This window comes from Lagopus leucura, unplaced genomic scaffold (genome assembly GCF_019238085.1).
Source record: "Lagopus leucura isolate 7727_CA_CO unplaced genomic scaffold, USGS_WTPT01 Super-Scaffold_100009, whole genome shotgun sequence".
Lineage (NCBI taxonomy): Eukaryota > Metazoa > Chordata > Aves > Galliformes > Phasianidae > Lagopus > Lagopus leucura.
The window spans coordinates 19138564-19160100 of NW_024962266.1; the positions used below are offsets into that span (position 1 = coordinate 19138564).

Below are 21537 nucleotides of genomic sequence, written 5' to 3' on the forward strand. Positions count from 1 at the left end.
CTGTGAGCTCCAGCACCAGGTTTGTTCAGTAGGAAGGGAAATGCAGGGATCTGCACACTGGCCTTCTGTGATGAGAAAAGTGTATTGGGAAGAATGAGGTGCATCTGGGTTTGCTTACTGGCCCTTGGCAGCGCAGCGTGCCTTGCATTGAGAAAAGCTCTTAAGCAAGTAGGCAACCAATCATAAAATCATAGAATTCTTAGAGTTAGAAGGGACCTTTAAAGGACACTCTGTCCAACTCCCCCACAATGAACATGGACATGCACAGCCAGATCAGATTGCCCGGGACCTGATTTCGCCTTGCCTTGAAAGCCTCCAGGGATGGGGCATCCACCACATCTCTGAGCTACCTGTTCCAATGCCTCACCACCACCCTCACTGTAAAAGGTTTTTTTGTTATATTCAACTTAAATCTACCCTCTTTGAGCTTGGAGCCATTTCCCCTTGTCCTGTCACCACAGACCCCACTAAAGAGTCTGTCCTCTTCTTTCCTATGGCTCCCCTTTAGATACTGAAGGGCTGCTATCAGGTCACCTCGCAGCCTTCTCTTCTCTGAGCTGAACAGCCCCATCTCTCTCAGCCTGTCCTCATAGAAGAGTTGTTCCGTTCCATGGATCATTTTTGTGGCCCTTCTCTGTACATGCTCCGACAGGTCTATGTCTCTCCTGTACTGAGGGCTCCACATCTGGATGCAGTACTCCAGGCAAGGCCACACCAGCACACTGTAGAGGATCACCTCCCTCACCCTGCTGGCCATGCTTCTTTTGATGCAGCCCAGGATGTGATTGGCTTCGTAGGCTTGTCTAGGATTTCTCTGGAGGGCATCTTGTCCCTCTGGTGTATTGACTACACCCCACAGCTTGGTGTCATCAGCAAACTTGCTGAGGGTGCCATCAACCCCACTGTCAGTGTCACTGAAGATAGTAAAGAATGCTGGTCCCAGCACTGACCTCTGTGGGACACCAATCATCACTGATCTCTGTCCAGATATTGAGCCTCTCTGGACTGGATCCTGCAGCCAGTTCTTTGTCCATGGATGTCCTGGGACTTGGAAAATCTGTTACACTGTAGATTGTTATTACTAGATTGCAGCTACCGTTGGTTAATAGAATGCTGAGTACTGTACAAGCGCAAGCATGATTGGGCAGTTCAAGTTGATGAACTTCCAGAAGGAACATTATCAAAACTCCTTTGAGGCACTGGTCTGCAGGTAAGAAAAACCTTGGACATCTGGTGATACTGCATATCCTAAAATAAATGCCTAAAACTTGAAGCACACTCATTGTATGTTGCTGAGGGCTTGCTCGTTGGCCGCTGAAGAGTTGTTCTGGCTGCTGTTGGTGTGCTGTGTTTGGATGTAGTGAACAAGGTGCTGTGTGTCATGCCGACTGCCTAGCAGCTGTGTGAGCTGCCTCCTTGCCATGGAATTCTGCTTAACCAGGTTGCACTTAACCTTTCCTTTGTTCTTCACTGAGCTGGGTAATGTCTTTCCCCCTGAAGAGCTTTCCTGCTTTTTCTGCTGAAAGCTTTTGCCTTCAGGATTTTACGTTCTGGCAACTAAGAAAATTAAAATAGCTTTCCTCCTAAGTACTGTAAATTGTACATTGAATCAGATTTCATTGGCTCCAAGTATGCTCTTCAGCACACTAATGTACAAATGGATTAAAAAAACAACTAGTAGTGATTTCCTTTCCTTAGATTTTACTGAATGTTATTCCAAGTAGCTGCACTTTCGGTAGACCCACTCACTTCTACTGAGGGGCATGTACAGATGATGACCTGGAAGGAGAGGGGATAATTTCAATAGCAAAGCTGTGAAGTTGCTGGATGTGGCATATGGGTTGTCTTATTTTCTAAAGGTCTTTCCATCTGCTATTGGCAGAAGACTCCATTGCAGAAGGGCAGGTTTTCTGTGAGGTACGTCGCTTTTTTTCAGGTGGATCTTTTATTAGCATTCAGCGTAATCTTGACTCTGACTGTTTGCATGATACCATTCCACTGGTACAGAGCATATATATTAAAAATATATTATATTTTAAGGCTACCTTCTTAAAGAAGCAGGGGTGATTTTGTTTGTTTTCTTTTCAATACCAAAGCTATGGTTGGACCAAAAACAATGCATGATGTCCAAATAAAAAGACCTTATACATTGATATCAGGTGATGTGGTGCATGGGGTCCATAGGAGGTGCGTAGGAGGGAGCAGTGACAAGTGTGCGCGGGTGGCCGTGTGCCCTGCTTACCTGACAGGTAATGCTGTTTACTTTGAATGCTGCGTGGTTGGGATTTCTTTGAGGCTGGGAGAGGCAATTGCACAGGCTCATTAAAATGTACAGAATATTTTTAGCCTCCCACCTTTTCTCATCTCTTCAGTCTGCCAGAGATGAGGTTGTGCATCCCTGATAAGGTGCAGGCCCTGTGAATCTGCAGCACCTGGTGCATCACTACCTGCAGCCACGTGCATGCTGCAGGGTGTGCTCCATGCCTGTGGGCTCACTGCAGTGCGTGCAGAAATGGGAGCAGGGAAATATTTTTACTTGCTTGACTGTGCAGAGTCCTGGGATTTGCTGCGTGGTGTGAAAGTCTGGTCTGGCCTGGGATGCTGCCAGGAGACTGACTCTGTACTATGAGTGCAGGATTTCTTAATCAGGTCTTACAGACCTCTTCATCTTAAATAAGTGTTATGTTATGCCTGGGCCTTGATTTGCATGCCTTTAATATGTTGTAAATACGGGATATTGGGGGGGCTGCTCTGAAGGTAATGCATCCTACTTTATTTTGTTGGCCATGATGTCAAAGGTGGGTCCATGGAGAGGTGACACATAAATTCCTCATAGAAGGAAAAGTTAAAGATTTGGCCATGGATGGGTGGAGTGATGTGCACTGTCCTTTGGGATAGGAAAGGCCTGATCCTTCTGGATTTCTGGGAACCCAGACAAACCAGTGACTGACCATTACCTCACAATTCTGACTGCGCTGAAGGCTTTGAACATACAGCATCAAGCCATAGTGGAAGATAGCCTTTCTCTTGCAACACTGTAAGGCCAGGTTCCATTCCAGCTTGAAGACTGTGGAGCATGCTGCCAGCCTTGGCTGGACTCTCCTCCCATACCTACTCTATTGGGCACCTTCTGTCACCTGTCTATTTTGGCTTATGAATGATGGATTGTGTGAGGAACATTTTCATAGCAACACTGCTGTCATAATAACTGAGAAAAGCTGGATCACCTCTGCTGGTGCAGATTTCTGTGAGCGTTGTATGCAGGCTGTTGTTTATTGATAGCAGAAATGCACAGCTAATGGTGGCCACTGTGCTGACAAATAGTGTTTTGTAGTTGATAATTTGCTCTATCAAGTAGAGTAATAGTGCTGTTTGTATCTGTTGTAGTTTCCATGGAAATAAATAGGAGGCATTACTTCTGGAGCGATCTGTGTATGTGCTACCTCAGAGGGTATTTTATTCTCACACGGGAAAGAGAGGGAGCTTGAGTAGGGAGGAAAGAAAAGAGTAATCATAAATTTAGCATCTTATTGTAATAAGCTTGATTGCGTCTCTGTTTCTTTATAGGTTACAGGAACAGCTTTCATTTTTCATACAGAATGCAGTTGCATGAGATTTGTGCTTTCATAGTTGTTGCTTATTAGTTGCAGAGGGAATTTCTGGGTGCTGTCTTCCATGGTAACAGCCACATGCCTCCAGAGCCAGAGGACTGCAGGATGCTGGGGGCGTTCTGCACAGAGAGAATTCAGTTTAATAAATCTAATAAGCCCATTTACCCTACTGGGCTACGTTAACTACCTGCATATAAACTGAGCACACAGAATGTTTGGGCAAAGGTTAGAGAAGCAGTTTCTTGGAAAGGCTAGCTCTGGAGCACACCAAAGCAGCAGCTATTCTTATTTTAGCCTTCAGTAATACACACAATAATAGGGTTCAAGCAGTATCTGTGGTTGAGGCTGTAATAGCAACTAAGATATAATTAACTTCAAAACCCTTTAGGAGGGAACAGTTCCAAAATGTAGCACCGAAAATGTTCATAGTTTCACAAAATGAGAATTACAGAAAGTTTAATTGGATACATAAACCCTCCAGTACAGCATAAGATGTCTGCTGTGATGGTGTTAAGGAGAGTCCTGTGGCAGCCTGCTGCTGTGCCTCCTGTGCTTTGGAGCTGCAGGACATGGGCTTGGGAGGGCTCTGGCTGGGGCTTAGTGAGGACTGGCTGGGGCTTGGGTCCAATCTAATGCAGCGATGCCACCAGCTGTTCTAGTGGTAGCTGTGTCTAGCAAGGATGGCTGCTGAGATGTGTCTGGGAACTTGCTGGAAGCTTGGTGGACCTGCAAAGAAGGGTTATTATCTGTGTTAGCAGAATCAGAGCAGTAAGTCCTTTCTGTGCTGCCACAAATGGTGGTGGCTGAGAGGTGGTGGATGGAGGCTTTGTTGTGCATGCTTCCCATAGCTTGGTTTCAGATAGCTACAACACATGCAGGTGCTCAGAGTTAACATTTATCAAGTTGCTGGTATCCAAATCGGTCAAGTTAAAGTTGCTGGTGGAATCCTTGCGCACATCTTCATGAGTGACCATGACTACGGTGCACGTAGTGCAGAGTGCTGTCAGTGGCTTGGAGATCAAAATGTGAGAATGACTGAGCTTCAGAATGGAGAATTTTAAAAAAGTGAGCAAGTTACTCAAAGAATGCCTAAATTAAAGCATTAAGAGCAGAAAACAAGTGGAGAGAATAGTGCAACAGTTCATTGATGTGGTTTGAAGCCATAATGGAACATGAGAAAGCAAAGCTGGAAAAAAAAGTTAGCAAGACTGGGAAAAGTTGGCATTAGCTCAATGGCAGGTTTGAGGAGCTGCTCAAGCAGGAGTGCTTCAAAATGTGGAAATCCAGCTCCTGTGTACTGTTAGTAGAGAGTAGGAAGCATAATGAGCATAAAAGAGCTGAAAGATCCAAGGTGGACTTTGAAGAACTAACATCTATAAGTAGAAGATAAATAATTGAAGCAAATCAGCACCCATTGTCTTGCGTGAAATGTGGGCTTACCTGATGATGGGAGGTTAAAGGTGGCAATTAAGGAAGAAAAGGTACTGCTAAAAAGGGAAATTACTTCTTTGCATCAATTTTTAACTGCTAAAAATGTAATGGAGGACTTAGCACTAGTACCATGCCCGGCCTTTCTAAATATAAAAGATAAGCAAATTTCAGAAATTGAGGTCTTGGCAAAAGCAGCTTTGGAATAAGCTATTAATCTGAATGCATTAACTGTGCAGACCCTAGTAGTATGTTACATTATATAAAACATAGCTGAACTTCCAGCAAAAGTAAGGGATTTTTCGTTGAAAAGAGCCACTATTTCAGATGAAAGTTCTTTATGTACCTTTTACCGTGGTTGAAGCAAAAATAGAGAAAATAACAAAATGCTTGAAAGATCATGTTCTTGTAGGGGCTGCCTTTCATGGATTCTGTGAAGGAAAACCATCCCAGTAGTTGCTTGAAATGTTAATGCTTGAGATGCAGAGAGCAGGCTACAATTTGTTCATTATCCGGAAGAACCCTGGAAAATTTCTACACTGAGGCCACTAAAGGGGCTGAGTAGATGTGTGAATAGAGCAAAAGCACTGTTATGAAGTGATTGAGTTTGAATTACAATTGGTTTAGAACTTAGTTTCATCTGAAGCCAGCATGCACCCTGCAAATGCTTGAAGGGCAGATTATCCCTCATCTGATTCATCATTTGCGTTCTTGCCATTTGTGTTGGAGTCGTGTTGGTGCTTGCAGGATCTGTCTGATCAGCTTTGCCTGTTCCTGTCAGTCTGAGATGTGGAACTGATGGGTTCAACATTGCTGAAGCCAGATGCAGGAGCAGCAGTGCCCCAGCTGTACAGTAAATAGCAGTCAGCTTGCAGTGCCTCCTAAGCAGCAAGCCCAGGAAAACAGTACTCCTCTGCTCTTCCTCCCTGTTACAGTTCGGAACCTTCTGCTGTGCATCGTGGGTGTGTGAAACTTGATGCTAAGGAGTTGGGATTTAGAGGAGAGGACTTGGTACCTTGAGATTTTAATCATTTCATTGTGCTGAATATAAGCCTATAATTACATGGTCATTTCTGTTAAGACTATATTGTTGTGTTTGTAGTCATTGCTAGAAAAAGTGCAGGGATTCTTGCTTTGTGGGAGTGGCTGATACAGAAGCATGTTCCCCCCTGTGTGGAGTTGCCAGTAGTGAAGGAATAGCTGAATTTATTTGTAATTCCTGCAGGATTTCACGCTGCTGCGAACATTCCTTGCACCTGGTTGTGCGATTGTGTCTGTTCCATAAACACAGTCAGAGCTCTGTTGAAAGGGTGATATGCGTGCAACAGTTAGCTTCTTTTAAGGAGACTTTACAGCAGGCATTAAGAACCTATACACACAGATAGGGTGATCTACAGCAATCTGTACTTAGCGCTCAGCGTGAATGATGGCTGGGCTCGCGAGACTCAAGGCTGATCTGTCTTTTAAGTGGACGTTTTGACTTATCGCTGTAGTTATTTAACAGGGCCCTTCATAATCCTTGTTTCAGTTGAAGAAATCCTCCTTTTTATCTAGGATTGTCTGCAGGCAGCAATGCCTTTAGAAAAGAGTATCTTTGGAGGCAAACGTGGCCAGGAGCTGGGTGCGCGTTGTCAGCCTACACATTCCAGCTGCTCTCACCATGGGTCAGCATTTGGGCTCAGGGTCCCAGAAGTCTGCAGCCAGGCCAGCGAGCAGCTCAAGTCTTCATACTGTCTCTAATACTCTGCCAGTATTATAACAGGGGAAGAAAAGCTTTTTCAAGTATCACTGGATTGTTCATTGCTGTTGGGTATATCCCCACACCCCAACACCACACCAATTGTCAGCATTCAGATATTTTTTTTCTGACATTATGAAACATATATATGTATTTTGTCCCATTTTTAATTTCCATCTAAAGAGATGATGAAAGATTTTCCTGCTGGGGTTTGTTCTCTCTTTTGTCTTCTGCTTTGTAGGATTTACTGAGAATATTCAGCACAGTTTCTTTTGCTCTGTCTCATTCCATTACTCACAGTTGTATGCCCGTGGCTAATTACACTCCTCCACTCCTTTCTTGGTGTTTGTATCCTTCATGTACTTACAGATGGTTATCAAATCCCCATCTTGCTTAGCCAGTCTGTCTAGCGCTTGTGACTTGACAGAGATTTTTTATCCTTCCTGGTTCTTGAATTGCTTTGCTCATCCCTTCTCTCCAGATGGTTGGGAGTTTTGGATCTGATGCTCCAGCCTGTTCACACCTGGGGCCAGGAGGTGTGATGCCTTTGCTGGCGCAGCAGTTGCTTTAACTTTTGGCCACTTTACTGGACTGCAAGTTCATATGAAGTTCTTCCCCAAATCTGTGTTAGTATTACAGTCTTCCCTGTAACTCTCCAATGAATTTCTCTAATGCTTTCCCTGCATGTGGGAGGTTGGAGTGAATGAGACTCATTTTGTCTATTTTGGCCATATTGCTCTACTCCCCAGGTCTCTTTATATTGTATTTCTTGCAGAAAACCACAAAGAAATCTATGCTAAAGGAATACTAATGTAGTGAAGTGAAACGTTCAAAAGTCATTAACTCTCATGTAACCGTGCTCCTACAACTTGTAATGTGTGCAATATGATGACCTTGAATTATGTAGTGCCTCGTGGCTTTCATCCTCCTCATTCAGAGCACAGCTGAGAAGTTGTATACAGAATGGAGCAGTTGAGCTGTAGCCAATGATTGTTCTCATTTTTAATGCAGCACGTGGCCCCTCCTTGCATGGTCAGTTCCTGATTAGCATCAGTTTTGTGACCCTGGAGTACTGCATTGATCAGGACCCTCGAATCACACACGGATCACCTGCCTTTCAGGGTATTTGTGTAAAAGGCAAAGCTGCCTCTACATGTTCTTAAAGTCAACGGGTTTTCTTTTTATAATTAGTGCATGTGGTATAGTTGGGAGCAGCAGATAGCTTTAGCCCCTTTTTCTCAAGCGGCTGGGTGGCACCCACCTCATGTCTTCTGATATCCCATCCTTGGTCTGGAGAAGGTGTAAGACGTTTCCACCTTGAAAAGCAAACACGATTGTTTGAAGCTTCTTTATGAAAAGATACTGTTCCATCTCCAGGTCAGACAAGGACACTGCTTATGCACTGGCCTTACCTTCTTAGAGAATTTCTTACCATGTCTCCAGCAAATATAGTTTCAGTAGATGTACTCAAAACTGAACCTGGCAGTTCTGTGGATGTACTGCAGGGATTCCTACAGAGAACATTTTTTGTGCTGACTTGTTAGGTACGTAAGGTTGCAAATAGCTTCAACATGCAAAGCCGTTGCAGTGCATTGGTCCCTCTTTTTGGAATGGGCCTGCTTATTTTGGGGATGCTTTTCTTCCCCGTGCCATTCATGGGATGGCACACACAACACTTGCTTCGGTTCAGTTTATTTTCCAGAAGAGTTCATAGAGGACGTGAGCTATTCAGCACTGCTTTGCAATTCTTCTTGACTCTGTAAAGTTGACTGCTTTTCCTAATCTCTGTGCAGTTTCCTATGGGACGTGCTCATTGCCAGCATTTCCGAGTACCATATGAGCCATTGGTATTCTTGGCTCTGTTTTAAATGAGTCCAGCTTTTTCTGCTTGTCTGAAAGAATCAAACCATGCAGGTTTCAAAAATGTTCTCGAGACCTCCTCTTTTCCATCCACCTGCCCTAGGGCAAAATCAGCTATATTTAAATTGAGTTGGCTATTTCTTTTTGTTGCGCTTTCCAGCTTTCTAGTTCTCTGCCAAGCTAGCGCTTGGTAGTTCTAACATTGAGTTTGGAGCAGAGAATGGAGTTTAGCAAGCTAAACTCAGAGAGGATTTTACAAAGCCATCTGGAATGTTTAGCTGCAGCCTCCTTTTGCCTTACATGGTGTCGGGTTTATGATACTGCCAGGACCAGATGCAGAAGTAGCAATGAGAATGTATATCTGTGTTTGCGAGATCTTCTTCTGCATTGCCTGAGCTCCCAGATGCAGTCTCAGTTGTGGAATGCTCAAAGCAGTGAGGTTAAAGGGTGCCTTCAGAAGGAGGGGTGGGAGGTCACCTGGGGCACAGGAGGTGGCTTCAGGTGCAAAACAGAGCAGCTTGAGGAGGCATGGTGTTGTCGAGGCAAAGAAGACAGTAGGGGTCTGAGAGCATTGGCTGATTGCTTGCTGTTGGACTTTGTTCTACTGAAGCAGCTCTGATTCTATAAAATCTATTTTGCTGATTACCAGTGTCTACCAACATTACTTGGTTTTATAGCTTTTTTTCTTACAACATATGTTTTCCTTATAATGCCTTTCTGCCTTAAACAAAAGAAGCCTGTAGCTTTAGTTCAAGGTTACTGTTCAAAATGATCAGCGTGATGTTGGCTTTTGAAAGGTGAATTGGGCTTCAGCTCACACCCTGTCACCTTGCTTTGAATATTGGGCTGTCCTCCAGGGAGAGAGCACCTCACTCCTAAAAACAAGAGAGCTGAACCCCTTGGAGAAACTTTTTTCGTATTTTCAATTTCAGAAGAGAATGACAGCTGCTCAGATTTATAAAAATTTAAAACATTCCAATTTTAAAGGCTTTAAATATTGTATGTAGACGAGTTTCTCATAGGTAGCAACTCTGGAGAGAGGAAGTAGAGAAGATTATTCCTGTTAAGAAACAAAGGTGCTGTATTAACTTTGGAGGGACAGACAGCAGTCTTGCATAGGGCAATCTGGCTTATTTTACCAGATGGTAAATTGTTATGAAGCACTAAACAGTTGCAAAAAGATCAAATCTATAAGGCATCTGGTTAGAGTAACTGGCAGTTCATCAGCTTTGCATGATGTACACTGCACATATCTTAGGGGCTTCAGAGGAAAGTTATAAATCCATCAAGCTGGAGATGGGAACAAACTTGATCTTATTAGCTGAAAGAAGACAGAAATCAAGAGACCTATTCTTTAGCTGAGGTTTTTGTGTTCCTGAGAGTTATTCCTGAATGAGGGTAGTGGCAGTGCCATTCACATGACTTCTGAGTAATCTGTGCTCAAGATACGCCATTAGATCAGGCACTTTTGTTGTTAATGGAAGTGAATGAAAGAGGAAAAGCTCTGTGAAAGCTATTCATCCCCAGTCTGGTCTGATAGATACCGAGGATGTTTTCAGCACCACCTGTAAAACATTCTCTGTCCTAATCTGGCAGAGTTTAATGCACATTGTTTGTTTTGACACAGTAATTTCAGCCCTCTGTTTTTTTTCCCTCAAGAAGAGCAGCAGCTTAAGATTCTGGTGCCTTTGAGCCAGGTGTAATGCTGCTCAACGTGTGCTTCAGTGAGCTTGTGTCTCCAGACTGCACAAATTAGCACCGCATATACAGAATTTAGAGCTGTGATCTTTACTCTTAATCTGGGCACTTCTTCCCATTCCCCTGTGAGCCTTATCTGGAGGGCTGGCTGACACTGGGCAGCCTGCCTGGGGGCTGAACTGGGTTTCCTGTTGAAAATAGAGCTGATGTTGTTATAAAGACACAGCTGCCTGTCTCTGTTGTGTAAGACGTGTCACTGGCGCTCTTAGTAGTTCTTTGGCAAGAGAGAGAGGAGAATATGGAGGCTGAAGAGCAGTGGAGAATCCAGTGTGGCTGATATGAAGAGCCTCTTTTTCTGTATTCAAAATCTGCTGCTGAGCTCACTTAGATTTATTTTTTTCATGGAGATAATAAAGGCAGGATGAGATGATCAGTATTCGCTCTGCATCTAGGTTAGAACTAGGTTATTTTGTAAAGTATTTTCAGATGTCTTGGCTGGAGAAGACATTGCATAAATAAAGATTTCTTTGTATTGTGTGATATTATAACGTGTGAAAAGATTTACTGTGCAAATACAGTAACAGAATGAAGAGGAATCATGATCTGCTGTTTGTTAGTACGATGCAATGTAAATATTTGCCTAGGTAGATTCTCTTGAGGTTTTGTGTGGATTTCCCTGAATGCTGTGGTTGCTGGCATTCTTTGAACGCTGTTTTTGTCAGAAGTAAGCATGTTCATAACATGTAATACACACCTCCATCAAAAGCTCTGTGCCTCTCTCTCTCAAAAAAAAGCTGCTGCTCTTTTCAAAAATCTCGCAATACATAAGATTATCTTTTTTTTTTTTTTTAGCATATTTAACATATTTTTCAAAACCTCTTCCAACACTAAGATGTCATTCATGTACAGGCTGTGCACTCAAATACTTTGCTTGAAGAACACGGAGTCCAAAATCATGATAATTACATGTACACCTCCAGGTGACTTCACCAAGGCACTGCTGGTTGTGGGCCTAGAAACCCTTCAGGTCTGAAGTCATTGCCCCTTTGCCCTGCTGCATGCTGCTGAATCACAGGCTAACCTATGCCAGCATGAGATTTATTTTGCTATTAGTGCCCTACTAGTAACTTTCTGTAGTTCTTGCAGCCTAGCAAGGGAGAGACCCATTGACTTATTTTAAATGGCTTTTGATCCTCTGATGAGATGCCTAGTGCTGAAAGAGTGAGCCACTGTCCCTGCAAGATGTTGTCACTTTGAGAGAATGGGGCTTGCTAACTCCTTTAACGTCTGATTTAACAGGTGAACCTTAGTCTCTTGTCTTTAAAGTAAATAGAGTACATTCTCATGAGAAGACAAAGGATGTAGACACACAAATACTTTTTTTTTTTAAAAAAAATACCTGTCTTTCTGGTTAGGTTTCAAGGAATTTTTTGCATTTCTGTATCCAAGCAGATCTTCAGGTTGAGCCAATTACTAAGACTTTTTGCTTTGTTTTGGAGATGGGTAATTTTGTCCTTTTAGATGGTGCCTCCTATCCTTTTTTGGAGAGTATGAACCTTAGCACTTTACTTTAAGTAAACCTTATCTTTAAAGGCATTTCACCATTATTTTTCACTGGCGTCCCCATTTGCTCTATGAAATGGGAGCTGACTCTGTTCAGCTGCTCTGTCTCCTGTTTAGACCCAACTGAGGTGCAGGTGCAGTGGGTGCTACAAAAGGATGCCCTTTTCTATAGCAGTTAATCACCAGCCCAGCTATGCTGAACACTGCTGACTACCAACCACCATATGTATGCAACCGAGCATGTCTCTCTTGGGCAGACAAGGAGAGTTTTTTGAACTTAAGACACTGTTTCTGGTAATGTGCATCTTCAGAACTATTTGTTGTACAAACATAGTGAGAACAGCTAACGGATATATTGTCAGGCTGTCATAGAGATGGGATCTGAAGGCAGACTTGAAGATGGTGATGTTTTTATGGCTCGTGCCCCTTAAAAACAGCCTACTGGATTGTGGAGTATTAGTGTGATGCTATGCTGCTCAAGCAGGAAAGATAGTCAAATTTCATTTGTACTTGTGTCTTAATTGTCTTTACAGTTTAGTTTTGCATGTCAGCAGTTAATGCACGCATCATATTTAAACACTTTTCTTCATCTCTTGGTTTGCAGGAGTAAGTCTGTGTCTGTAACGCTGGATGTGCTGACCACTTGCCTCAGACTGAAGAGGACTTGCCCTGCTTTGGAATATGGTGCCTAACTTCTGCGTCTCAGTACTCACTGTGCTAGCAGTCATCCTGTGCTGCTTGATGCTGCCTGATCCTGCTAAAGCAGGAGCCGAAAGTAAGTAACATTCATTTTTTAAAGGCTTGAATGTCTTGCAAGTTTTCTTTCAACAAATATTGAAACTTCTGGATATGTACTGGCAACACTGAGGACGAAGGGATAACCCTCCAAATCTTGTTTTCCAATGTGTGCAGTGAAGATAAACAGTATGTGTGTGAAGGGGCACAAATAGAACTAAAAAGGCTGGCAACATTTATTCAAGCGCAGGACAAGCTTCTGTAGTAGCTTCAGTAGTAGCTGCAAGATAAAAACCTGACAACTTGATTGCTAACGTGTATAGATGAGTAAAGAAAATTGGGGGCGGAGGAAGAGAGATGTACTGGGGTTGAAGTAATCCCTGTTTCTTTGTTCTTTTACCAGCTTTTATAGTTTCTGTAGAACTGAAACATCTCTCCTGAATCAGTGGGTGATTGAAAACTGCTGGGAAAACATTCAAGTCTTTACTTTCTGGTGTAGCTGCCCTCCACCTGTAGAAGAATTGGAGTCAGATTTTTCTGTGGTGGTACTTCAGGTACTCTGCTCATGTCTGGTACCTGAGGAGAGACTTTTGTCCTTAGGAAGTCAGCCTTTGTAGCTCTCTGCTGGCAGCATGGAGTGGGGCAGCCTGCTATGAGCTGCCATGGTGCTTTGGTTAATATCGCATGTACCTGCGTGTTGCTGAGCACTTCTCTGCTCCAGCATATAATGATTTTGGAGGATTCATTTTTCAGAATGGCCAAATATTCACATGTTCATTGCAGGCTCTAAGGCAGCTGCGAATACTCAGTATCTTTGCAAACACCCTGGGCCCCTGAGATGCTTCAGACGGAGCAGGGAGGTGGCTGTGATGCACCTCCTGAACTGCCACCAGCCATCTGCCTCTCACTCCAGCTTTAGTTGGTCACCAGGCTTTGTAATTAAGATGTAATTTTGTGAAAGCTGAAGGAGGTCTCCACACCATTAAGAGCCTGGCTGAGTGGAGAAAATGGACTGGAGTTCTTCAGTGTCCCTGACTAAAGGGGGAGGAGTAAATTTGGAGAAGCTGGAGAGGGGATTGAGGATTGATGTGAAGAAAGATGAAAATTCATTTTCACCATTTCACCACTGTTTTTACCATCTCTAGAGGTGCTAGAAGATGCTTATCTAGATTATTTTAAGTCTAAGTGCTATATCCCATTTTGGAGTCTGGCACAGACAAGTATACATTTAATATTTTGAGGTATGAAAAAATTTTCATTATCGTCATCCTGGTCCCTGCGAAGAATAAAAGCATTTCTCCATCAGCTGTGCACAAGCTGGTGGAGTTTGAGACATCCTAGAACAGTTCTTGGTCTAAGGATAATGTGTAGTGGATATGGTTTGCCAGTTTTGTGGAATGCTTCCACATGCTTAAAGTGAAGAAACTTGGCCCTGTTTCACAGGCCCAGATCCAAATATTGATGTCTCAGATGTGCAACACTTCTGTCTTGAGAAGCAAACATATCGGTATGTATGCCTTTTTCTCTGGTGCAGACTGACTCTGAATTACTTTATCCTAATCTGCAAGGCAAATCTGGAGGATAGTGACCTTTTAACTGCTACAGCCACTGTAGATTAACTGAAGTCTTCCTGAGTGGAAAGTGTTGCTCTGTGTGTTTTGGCAATTGATAGGTTCTCTTGCCCCAGTGACTTTTAACACTGGCGCTCCCAGTGGCAGGATGCTCTGAGAAGGCCAGGAGACTGAGGGAAGCTTTGCATTTATGCAGTTGCAGGATGAATTTCTTCTTATTTTGTATACTGCTGTCAATGGTGGAGATGGGCAAAATATGACAGTGGAGATGGTGTTTGGGAGTCCTGGTAGAACTCCCTGGTGGGAAGAATGCATGGTGGACCTTACTGCAAAAGGTAGAAAGGGATGTTGATAAAGAAGCACCTCATATGTCCTCTCCTCATTGTTATTGTCCCCTAAGCATCTTGATGGCAGTTTTCTTGTCTGGATGGATTCCTGATGGAATTTGGCTGTGCCTAGTATATCACCCTGATTCTTTCTTTTTCCCGTTGTGGTACTGCTGGGAGACAGCAGAAGAATCGCAAGGCTCTGGATCACAAATTGCTCCTCTATTTCTCCAATTAAAAGTAATACAATAAGGGGAGCAAGATTATCTCTGCATTCCTGGAGTCAGTCTGCAGCATCGCTTTGGTACTGGTAGGAGGGGACGGGGCAGGGGCTGCCTCTGCCAGCAGCCGGGTGCTGCAGAACCTGGGCGTCCCTACCTTCCCAGTGCTTTGTAGCTGTTGTTGTCACAACACATTCAGCCTGGCTGTTGGAGCTTGCTGACAATTAGGCAGCTGGCAGACAGCGAGAAGTTAACGCCTGAGATAAAACAGATTGAATATGTATCGCATAGCAGAATTAGTGGCGGGTGCGCTGCAATGCTGCTCCTGGGGCTGAGCTCACAGGGGCTGAATAACGTCAGCACTGAGGAATCGAAGGGGCATCCAGAGGTTAAACACATAGCTCCCTGGGTTCCTCCCTGCAAGCAAGATAGGGCCAGTGCTTTCGGGGCCTCTCTGGTGAGGGGTTTGGAGGAGAAGGTGAGCAGGAGGGGGAACGTGTGGGGAATGGTCGATAGAGAAGTGCTAATTTGGCAGAAAGCACTTTCAAATCCTCCTCTGCTTTTACAGACTGCAGTAAGAAATTATTAAATTTTCTCTGTGATCTGAGTGTGTTTCTGTCAGTGTGACCCTAATTCCATTAGAGTGGCTCAGAGCTGATTCAGGATGACTGTTTTACACTTTCTCCCTCAGCTTGCTTGTGTTTTTTATGCACTCCGTGCATCCTTGTCTGTCAGCTTTTGATTGTGCATGGGAAAAACGGCTTTGCAGATTTCATTTAATGTTCAGTTCAATTGTCAGCTAAAAGATGCTCTTTTCAATCCTTCGGAAATATGTCATTTACTCTACTAAAATAAATAAATAACAAGCAACAATGAAAAAAAAAAACCCTCTCAAAACAAAACTCTGAGAAACCAGGGGGAAAAAGAATCAATACCGTCATCAGCGATGTGTTTTGTTGCTGGTCTGTTTTCTTAAAATTAGGCTTTATATTTGATGCCCTGAGTGAGGCTTCCATTAGCTAAAGGAAGAGGTTAGGTGACCCATCCCCAGTATTTTCTAACCAAAGTCACAGACTTTGGGCAACTAGGTGTGAAGTGAGACATGGTAAACAATTTGCATCTGATTTCTAAAGATGGAGCAAGCTTGACTTTTGTTTAAGGGTGTGAGGGGCAGCTTGCAGCAGTGGGCTGGTGCCTGTAGGACAGGTCCTTGCCCTCCCGCATCCTCCTATGAGTGAGGGCTGCAAATCTGAATCAGCTCAAACCTACCTTGGTCCTTTCTATCAGATAGTTGTGTATGTCGTGCAAATGCTTCCCATTAACCATATTTCTTGGGTGCAAATTGTACTGAGGAGACACCTCAAAACAAATAGGAAGCTGAGGTGCAAAGGCTGAGAAATGGGAGAGTGCCATGCAATTCCTAGACACGTGGTTCCAGATGAGCTCTGTTTTGTTGGTGATTTTGCCCTGCAGGTAAAGCACTGTCCAGAGGTTTTGCATGGAAGAGCACTGGAACTTTTGCTATCACTCGCTTCTCTTGTGCCCCAGCTGTGTGCCTACACGTACTGCTCTGCTCCTGCGACCCAGGTGGGGCTTTGTTCCCCAGTTCAGCTCTGCCTCTTGGCTTCGCATCCCAAACAGTGGCCCAGTGGCAGGTGCTTTGGACCTAGACCTTTGAAGTTGTGCTGGATGCAGTTGAGCTGGATGGCAGAGTCCCATCCAGAAAGCTGGACCTGAGGTTTTTCCATTGCTGCCTTACATCTGTTTCCACTTCCTCATTTTTGTTTGCGTGCCCATCCCCAAACACTGAATGTAGTGATTAGGTATAATTGGTATGATCAGATCCAGGTATTACAACTCAGGTAAATACTAGTTTTCTGCATTTCTGCCTTGACTAGCTTGACAAATTCAATCAGTGAAAAGAACATGTAAAAAATTGCTTAGGAAAGCCCCTGTAACTGAGGCACTGGGTTACAATGTTAAGGGGCAGGCAGAAATATTAACCACAGTCATTGTGCAGCTTATTTTTGCTGTCCTTACTCATCATATATATTTTTAGGCATAAATGGTTCCTCACTTTTCTGTAAAATATCTAGGTGCTGCTGGCTTGTAGCCGAACATTGCAGATGTAAAAGATAGGAAGGATGCTGTAAAAGCAAATGCTCTGTTGAGAGTAGACAGCAGATATTTCTGCATTTATAGCCATGTTCCTTTTTGCTCCAGCACTTGCAGGACTCCTGTGAATTTGTTTGGATAGCTACCTATAACAGGTCACAGCATTGCAATTTGTCTTTTTTATTTATTCTTAAAGCCACCGTCACTCATCAGTCAACATCAGGTGCTGGGTCAAAGGTGTGCCTTAGCTCCATAGCTCTTATCCAGCAGTGGTCATGACAAAGACCTATGGAGAATGTAAGAACAGCATAAATATTTAGCGATCCCTTCCTGGCGCCATCTTCCAGCCCCCAGTGATGGGAGGCTCCTGAGCCCAGGGCTGTGATGAAATCTCAGGCAGGATCTTGCTTTTGAAGAGCTCTGGGCATGTTGTCACTCATCAGTGGTGTTGTGGGGCTGCTGGTTTGCAGGAGGTCTCACTGTAGGCTCTGACTTGTGCCTCTGCACCAGGCTCCTCATGTCACACACCTGCCTGCTATCCGTGGCATTGAGATGAGGTTGGTTGGCCAGAGCTGCTCTGCTGCCTTCACATCTATGCAAGCTATTGGTACAGTGACAGGAGCTGGAGGCAGATATACTGAATGCACTTTTTTGAGAGAGAATGTTCTATAAATGTACTTACTGGCTAGGTGATATAGAAAAACTGTAAAGTGACTGCTTAAAATTTTATCTCCAGTGTAGATTCATAGATTGTAGGGCCAGAAATCAGATCAGTGTAGACTTGTACTGTGACCTGCACAATGGAGGCTGTGTAATTTCAGAGAGTAATTTTTGCATCTGCTTTTAACAGCTGCAAATGATCTAGCACATAGCTTTTAAGAGACTATCAAATCATGATTTGAAGGCTAAATGGTGGAGAATTTACCCATCTCCTGTGTGATCTGGGAAAATGGCAAGTAATCATTACTTCTACAAATCTGTATTTATTTTAGGCTTGGTTTGTGTGTTTTTGGGTTCAGATACTGGATGCTGTAACCTTTGTCAGCTAGGCTAGAAGTTCATGCTGCTTCATGCAGGCTCCCTGAGGAGCAACTTAGAATGTAACAGTTAGACAGTCTGAAAGTTTGTCCTTCTTATTGTGGAAAAATGGATTGGTCTTGATTTTTCTGATCAAATCATATTTACAGGTCTCCACTAATCCTCCCGACTTTTAGAAGTGTTTTTGGAAGTCGAGACCAGCACCAAGAAAAGATGTGCCACCTCGTGTCACACAACAGCAGCAATTGTTACTCCTTTGCCCATAGCTTTGAGGTGGAAGCATGGTCCTCTACGATGACCTGGGAATCTTCTGAAGTCTCCGATTGCCATTTTGTTAGTGTGACTTGGGTTCTTGCCCTTAACTTCATAAAAAGATAAGACTGGATGGGTCTCCGAGAGCCTGGTCGAGCTGTAGGCATCCCTGTTCATTGCAGAGGAGTTTAAGGTCCCTTCCAACTCAAGGATTCTGTGAAAATGCATTTTGTTGGATCACAACTCATCTACTTACCCAAGAAATTTTGTCCAAGTAATCAATCCTTGCTGTTATTTACTGACTACCAGTCTTGCAAAGCTCATCCTTCAGTTTCCAGACGTAGTTGCAGGCTGGTTGTGTGTATTCCCAGATGGTAGTTAGTTGTGACTGCACAGGCTGCTGTGAATACTTCAGGGAGATGTTTTAAAATATTCTGTAGTAGTGATGGTGGCATCCTGTGAGATGAAAAGGAGTGCTGGAAAATACTGATTAAGTAATACTATTTGTCATGCTGTCATTCCTCAGGTGAGGAAAAAGCATGAGGCCTGCTGGAACTTGATCTGTTTTAGCTGAGCAGTTGTTAAAAAAAAAAAAAGGCAATAAAGTAGTAATATGGATGCATTTTTTTTTCTTTTTTTAGTTCTTTGATTATCTGTTCATTGTGTTGGCACTTCAGAATGATATTGTAATACAAGACGAAGCAGCACGATTTGGTGAACAACTACAAGTATGAAATTTGCTCAGAATGTTGTTCAATCTTTTTTTTTTTTTGGCTGGTGTGTTATGTTTTTTGTTTTTCTTTAAGTAAATCCTTTGTTCATGGATGTTTTTTCTCTGTTCAGATGTCTGTCTTTATGTGAGAGTAACTGGAAAGCAGTGGTGTACTTCTAATTGAATGCTGTATTTAGCCCCTTGTGTGAATCAGAGCTTTGTCTATGCTGAAGACAAATCTCATTTATTTTGTTGATCTGAAAACACCAGAGGGTGCTTGCTGGAAGCCCTAAGTCGTAGAAGTGTCTTTTGCCTCACATGCTTTATTGACATATGATTAGTGGATTAAACCAAAGCACATCTGATGTATGACAGATTTACATTGGTGTGTGAACTGCAGGCTGCAATGCCAGACTTCGTCCTGAGTGTTGGTTTCTTTCAGCCAGAAAAAGTCTGGGCTTTTTAAGGTGTTATAGCATGAGGTCTTTATAATCGGGGCACTCCATGTAGTGTTAAAGAAATAATTAGAAAATATTTTCCACTTCATGTTACACATGCTGGAATGAGCCCTGCTGTGCTTTTCAGGTTGTCCTTCATTACATGCGTTACCGTTGTTGCCATTTTTTTTCATTAATTAACACTACAGTTTCCATGAACACATTTTGAAAATTGGGCTGAGTTTTATGAATAGCTTCTGGTCAAAACATAAAGCAAGTGGAAAGGCCATTGCAGGCTGGTGGCACCAGGGTGGCTGCTGTGTGTTGGCGTGCTGGGTGCTGTCAGCACGGCAGGTTCCTCTGCTGTGGGGTTTGCTGTGCTCCGGTTGATGCTGGCTTCTCTGGGAATTTGGTCCCATAGAGAGGACAATAACCACCCACATTTGACACTGGTTAATGCTGCACATTTAAAAGGAAGATTGTACCCTGGGGATCCTTCTTGTCTGCTTTTGATGCTTTTCTCATTTTTTTTTTAAATTCTCAATAATTTCTACCTGTGATGGCTGTCCTGGTTCACCCCAAAGGTGAATGATAAAAGCCCTTGCAAGTTAATTGCAACGCAGGGAGGAGGAGACGATGGCTCTTGAGCCTCAGTACTTGGATATTGGAGTGCAGAACACCTACTTATTTTCTTTCTGTTTATTTTTAGACAAGTTCACTTCAACTATTAACTTATGTGTTGTTACTTCTGGTAAAGGTAGCTTGGAAAAATGGGATCCAGAAAGACCAGGAAACATGCAGCGGCTTTAGCTTTACTCACCCAGGTCTGTTTGCCCCTGAAAAACTCCATTTGTAATAACCAGTTTGAGTCCTGGCACCGGCACAAGTGTGCCTGGCAGACAGGATGGTACATTGTCACCAGCTTGTCAAATCCAGTTCGTGGCTTGTGAGGGTGGTAGACATGCACACATTGCCAAGTCGTAGCTTTCAGTGCAGAGCTCTACATAAGGCAGAGATAGTACTTCGCTGGGTTTTGAGCTAAAAACTGAAGTCCTCTGTTTGGTGGTAAATGTGAGAGTTGCCGTGAATGGATTTCAGTCCTTGTATTTGACAAAAGCCAGCTTGGAAGCAAGAGAAGCTGTAAGTATATTTACTTATGTAGTGTTTAATTACATGAGGGAAGATTCATTGAAGAACTGAGTGATGAGCGGTGAAAATCCTGTGAAATGCCTAAGATGATTAAAATACCTATGTGATGGGGATGGCTACCTGTTTTCATCTTATTTAGCATCAAACAGATAAGCTTTCCGTGGTTTCAGAATGCAAGAAAACCCTGACAGAAGCAGGCTTCTCTCATTCATCTACCACTCTTTTATTTACAGGGCATTTAATAAGTGATGGGGCCATGGCAGCAGGGGGAGGGAAGCAAAAGGGAAAATAGAGAAAATACTTTCATATTCCCTTGTAAAGCTCTGGGATGCCTTGTCCTGGCACAGTGTGTTCATTCTTGGCATGCTGAGCACAGCGAATTGCCTGGGGCTCTCAGGAGGGTGGTAAGGGCAGTCCAAGAGCTGGAAGGGCTCCCTCTGCTCCTGTTCCCTGTAAGGGGAGGTAATGGTCCTGGCTGTTGTCTTGCCATTTATGTGTGCTGTGCAGACTTCCAGGGTACTTCTGTACGCTCTGTTGCATGCATTATACTAGGGGTTATGCAAAGTTCTTTATTATAAGCTGTTTGGTTTAGCTTTCTATGAGTTTCTTTCATGGCTGAAATGTGCCTTGCTTGGTTTTCTGCCAAAGCTGAAGTTGGGGGGCTGTGGTTATGAGTTGGGCACTTGCTTTTTGGCTCCTCCTGCAGAGATTGTTTGGATGCTTTTGAAAACAAAGAGGATTTTTGCTTCTGTACTCTGTAATACAAGCAGTAGTGTTATTCGTAGATAAAATGTCTATGAAAATGTTTGACATTACCACAGGCACACTTTAGCAGTTGAGGGGAAGGGAACTTTGTTTGTGGAAGGCAGTGACCCATAGAGAAGTGTGCTGTTGAATAATATGAAGGAAGGGAATTTCACGCAAAGTGTTAAGTGCATGTGACTAACGAGTGCTGCCTGAGCTTGTACACACCTCAATCACCTGCATATTCGTTCTGTGAATGAAGGCAGAGCTGTTCTAATCTCAGCCTTTTGGAGACCCAGAGGTGATCCTCCAGCTCCAGCAGCACACGGTGTGATCTGG

At 43.4% G+C, this 21537-nt stretch overlaps 1 protein-coding gene across 8 annotated transcripts in view; it reads left to right on the forward strand.

The window, feature by feature from the left end:
* Window positions 1-21537, forward strand: part of PTPRF (protein tyrosine phosphatase receptor type F) — a 342455-nt gene that overhangs the window by 110619 nt on the left and 210299 nt on the right. For all 8 annotated transcript variants that reach the window (XM_042873558.1, XM_042873562.1, XM_042873560.1 and 5 more), the window contains exon 3: window positions 12503-12673. In XM_042873558.1, the coding sequence (XP_042729492.1) occupies window positions 12580-12673 (94 nt within the window). In that variant the 5' untranslated portion in view covers window positions 12503-12579. The remainder of the gene's footprint in view (window positions 1-12502; window positions 12674-21537) is intronic.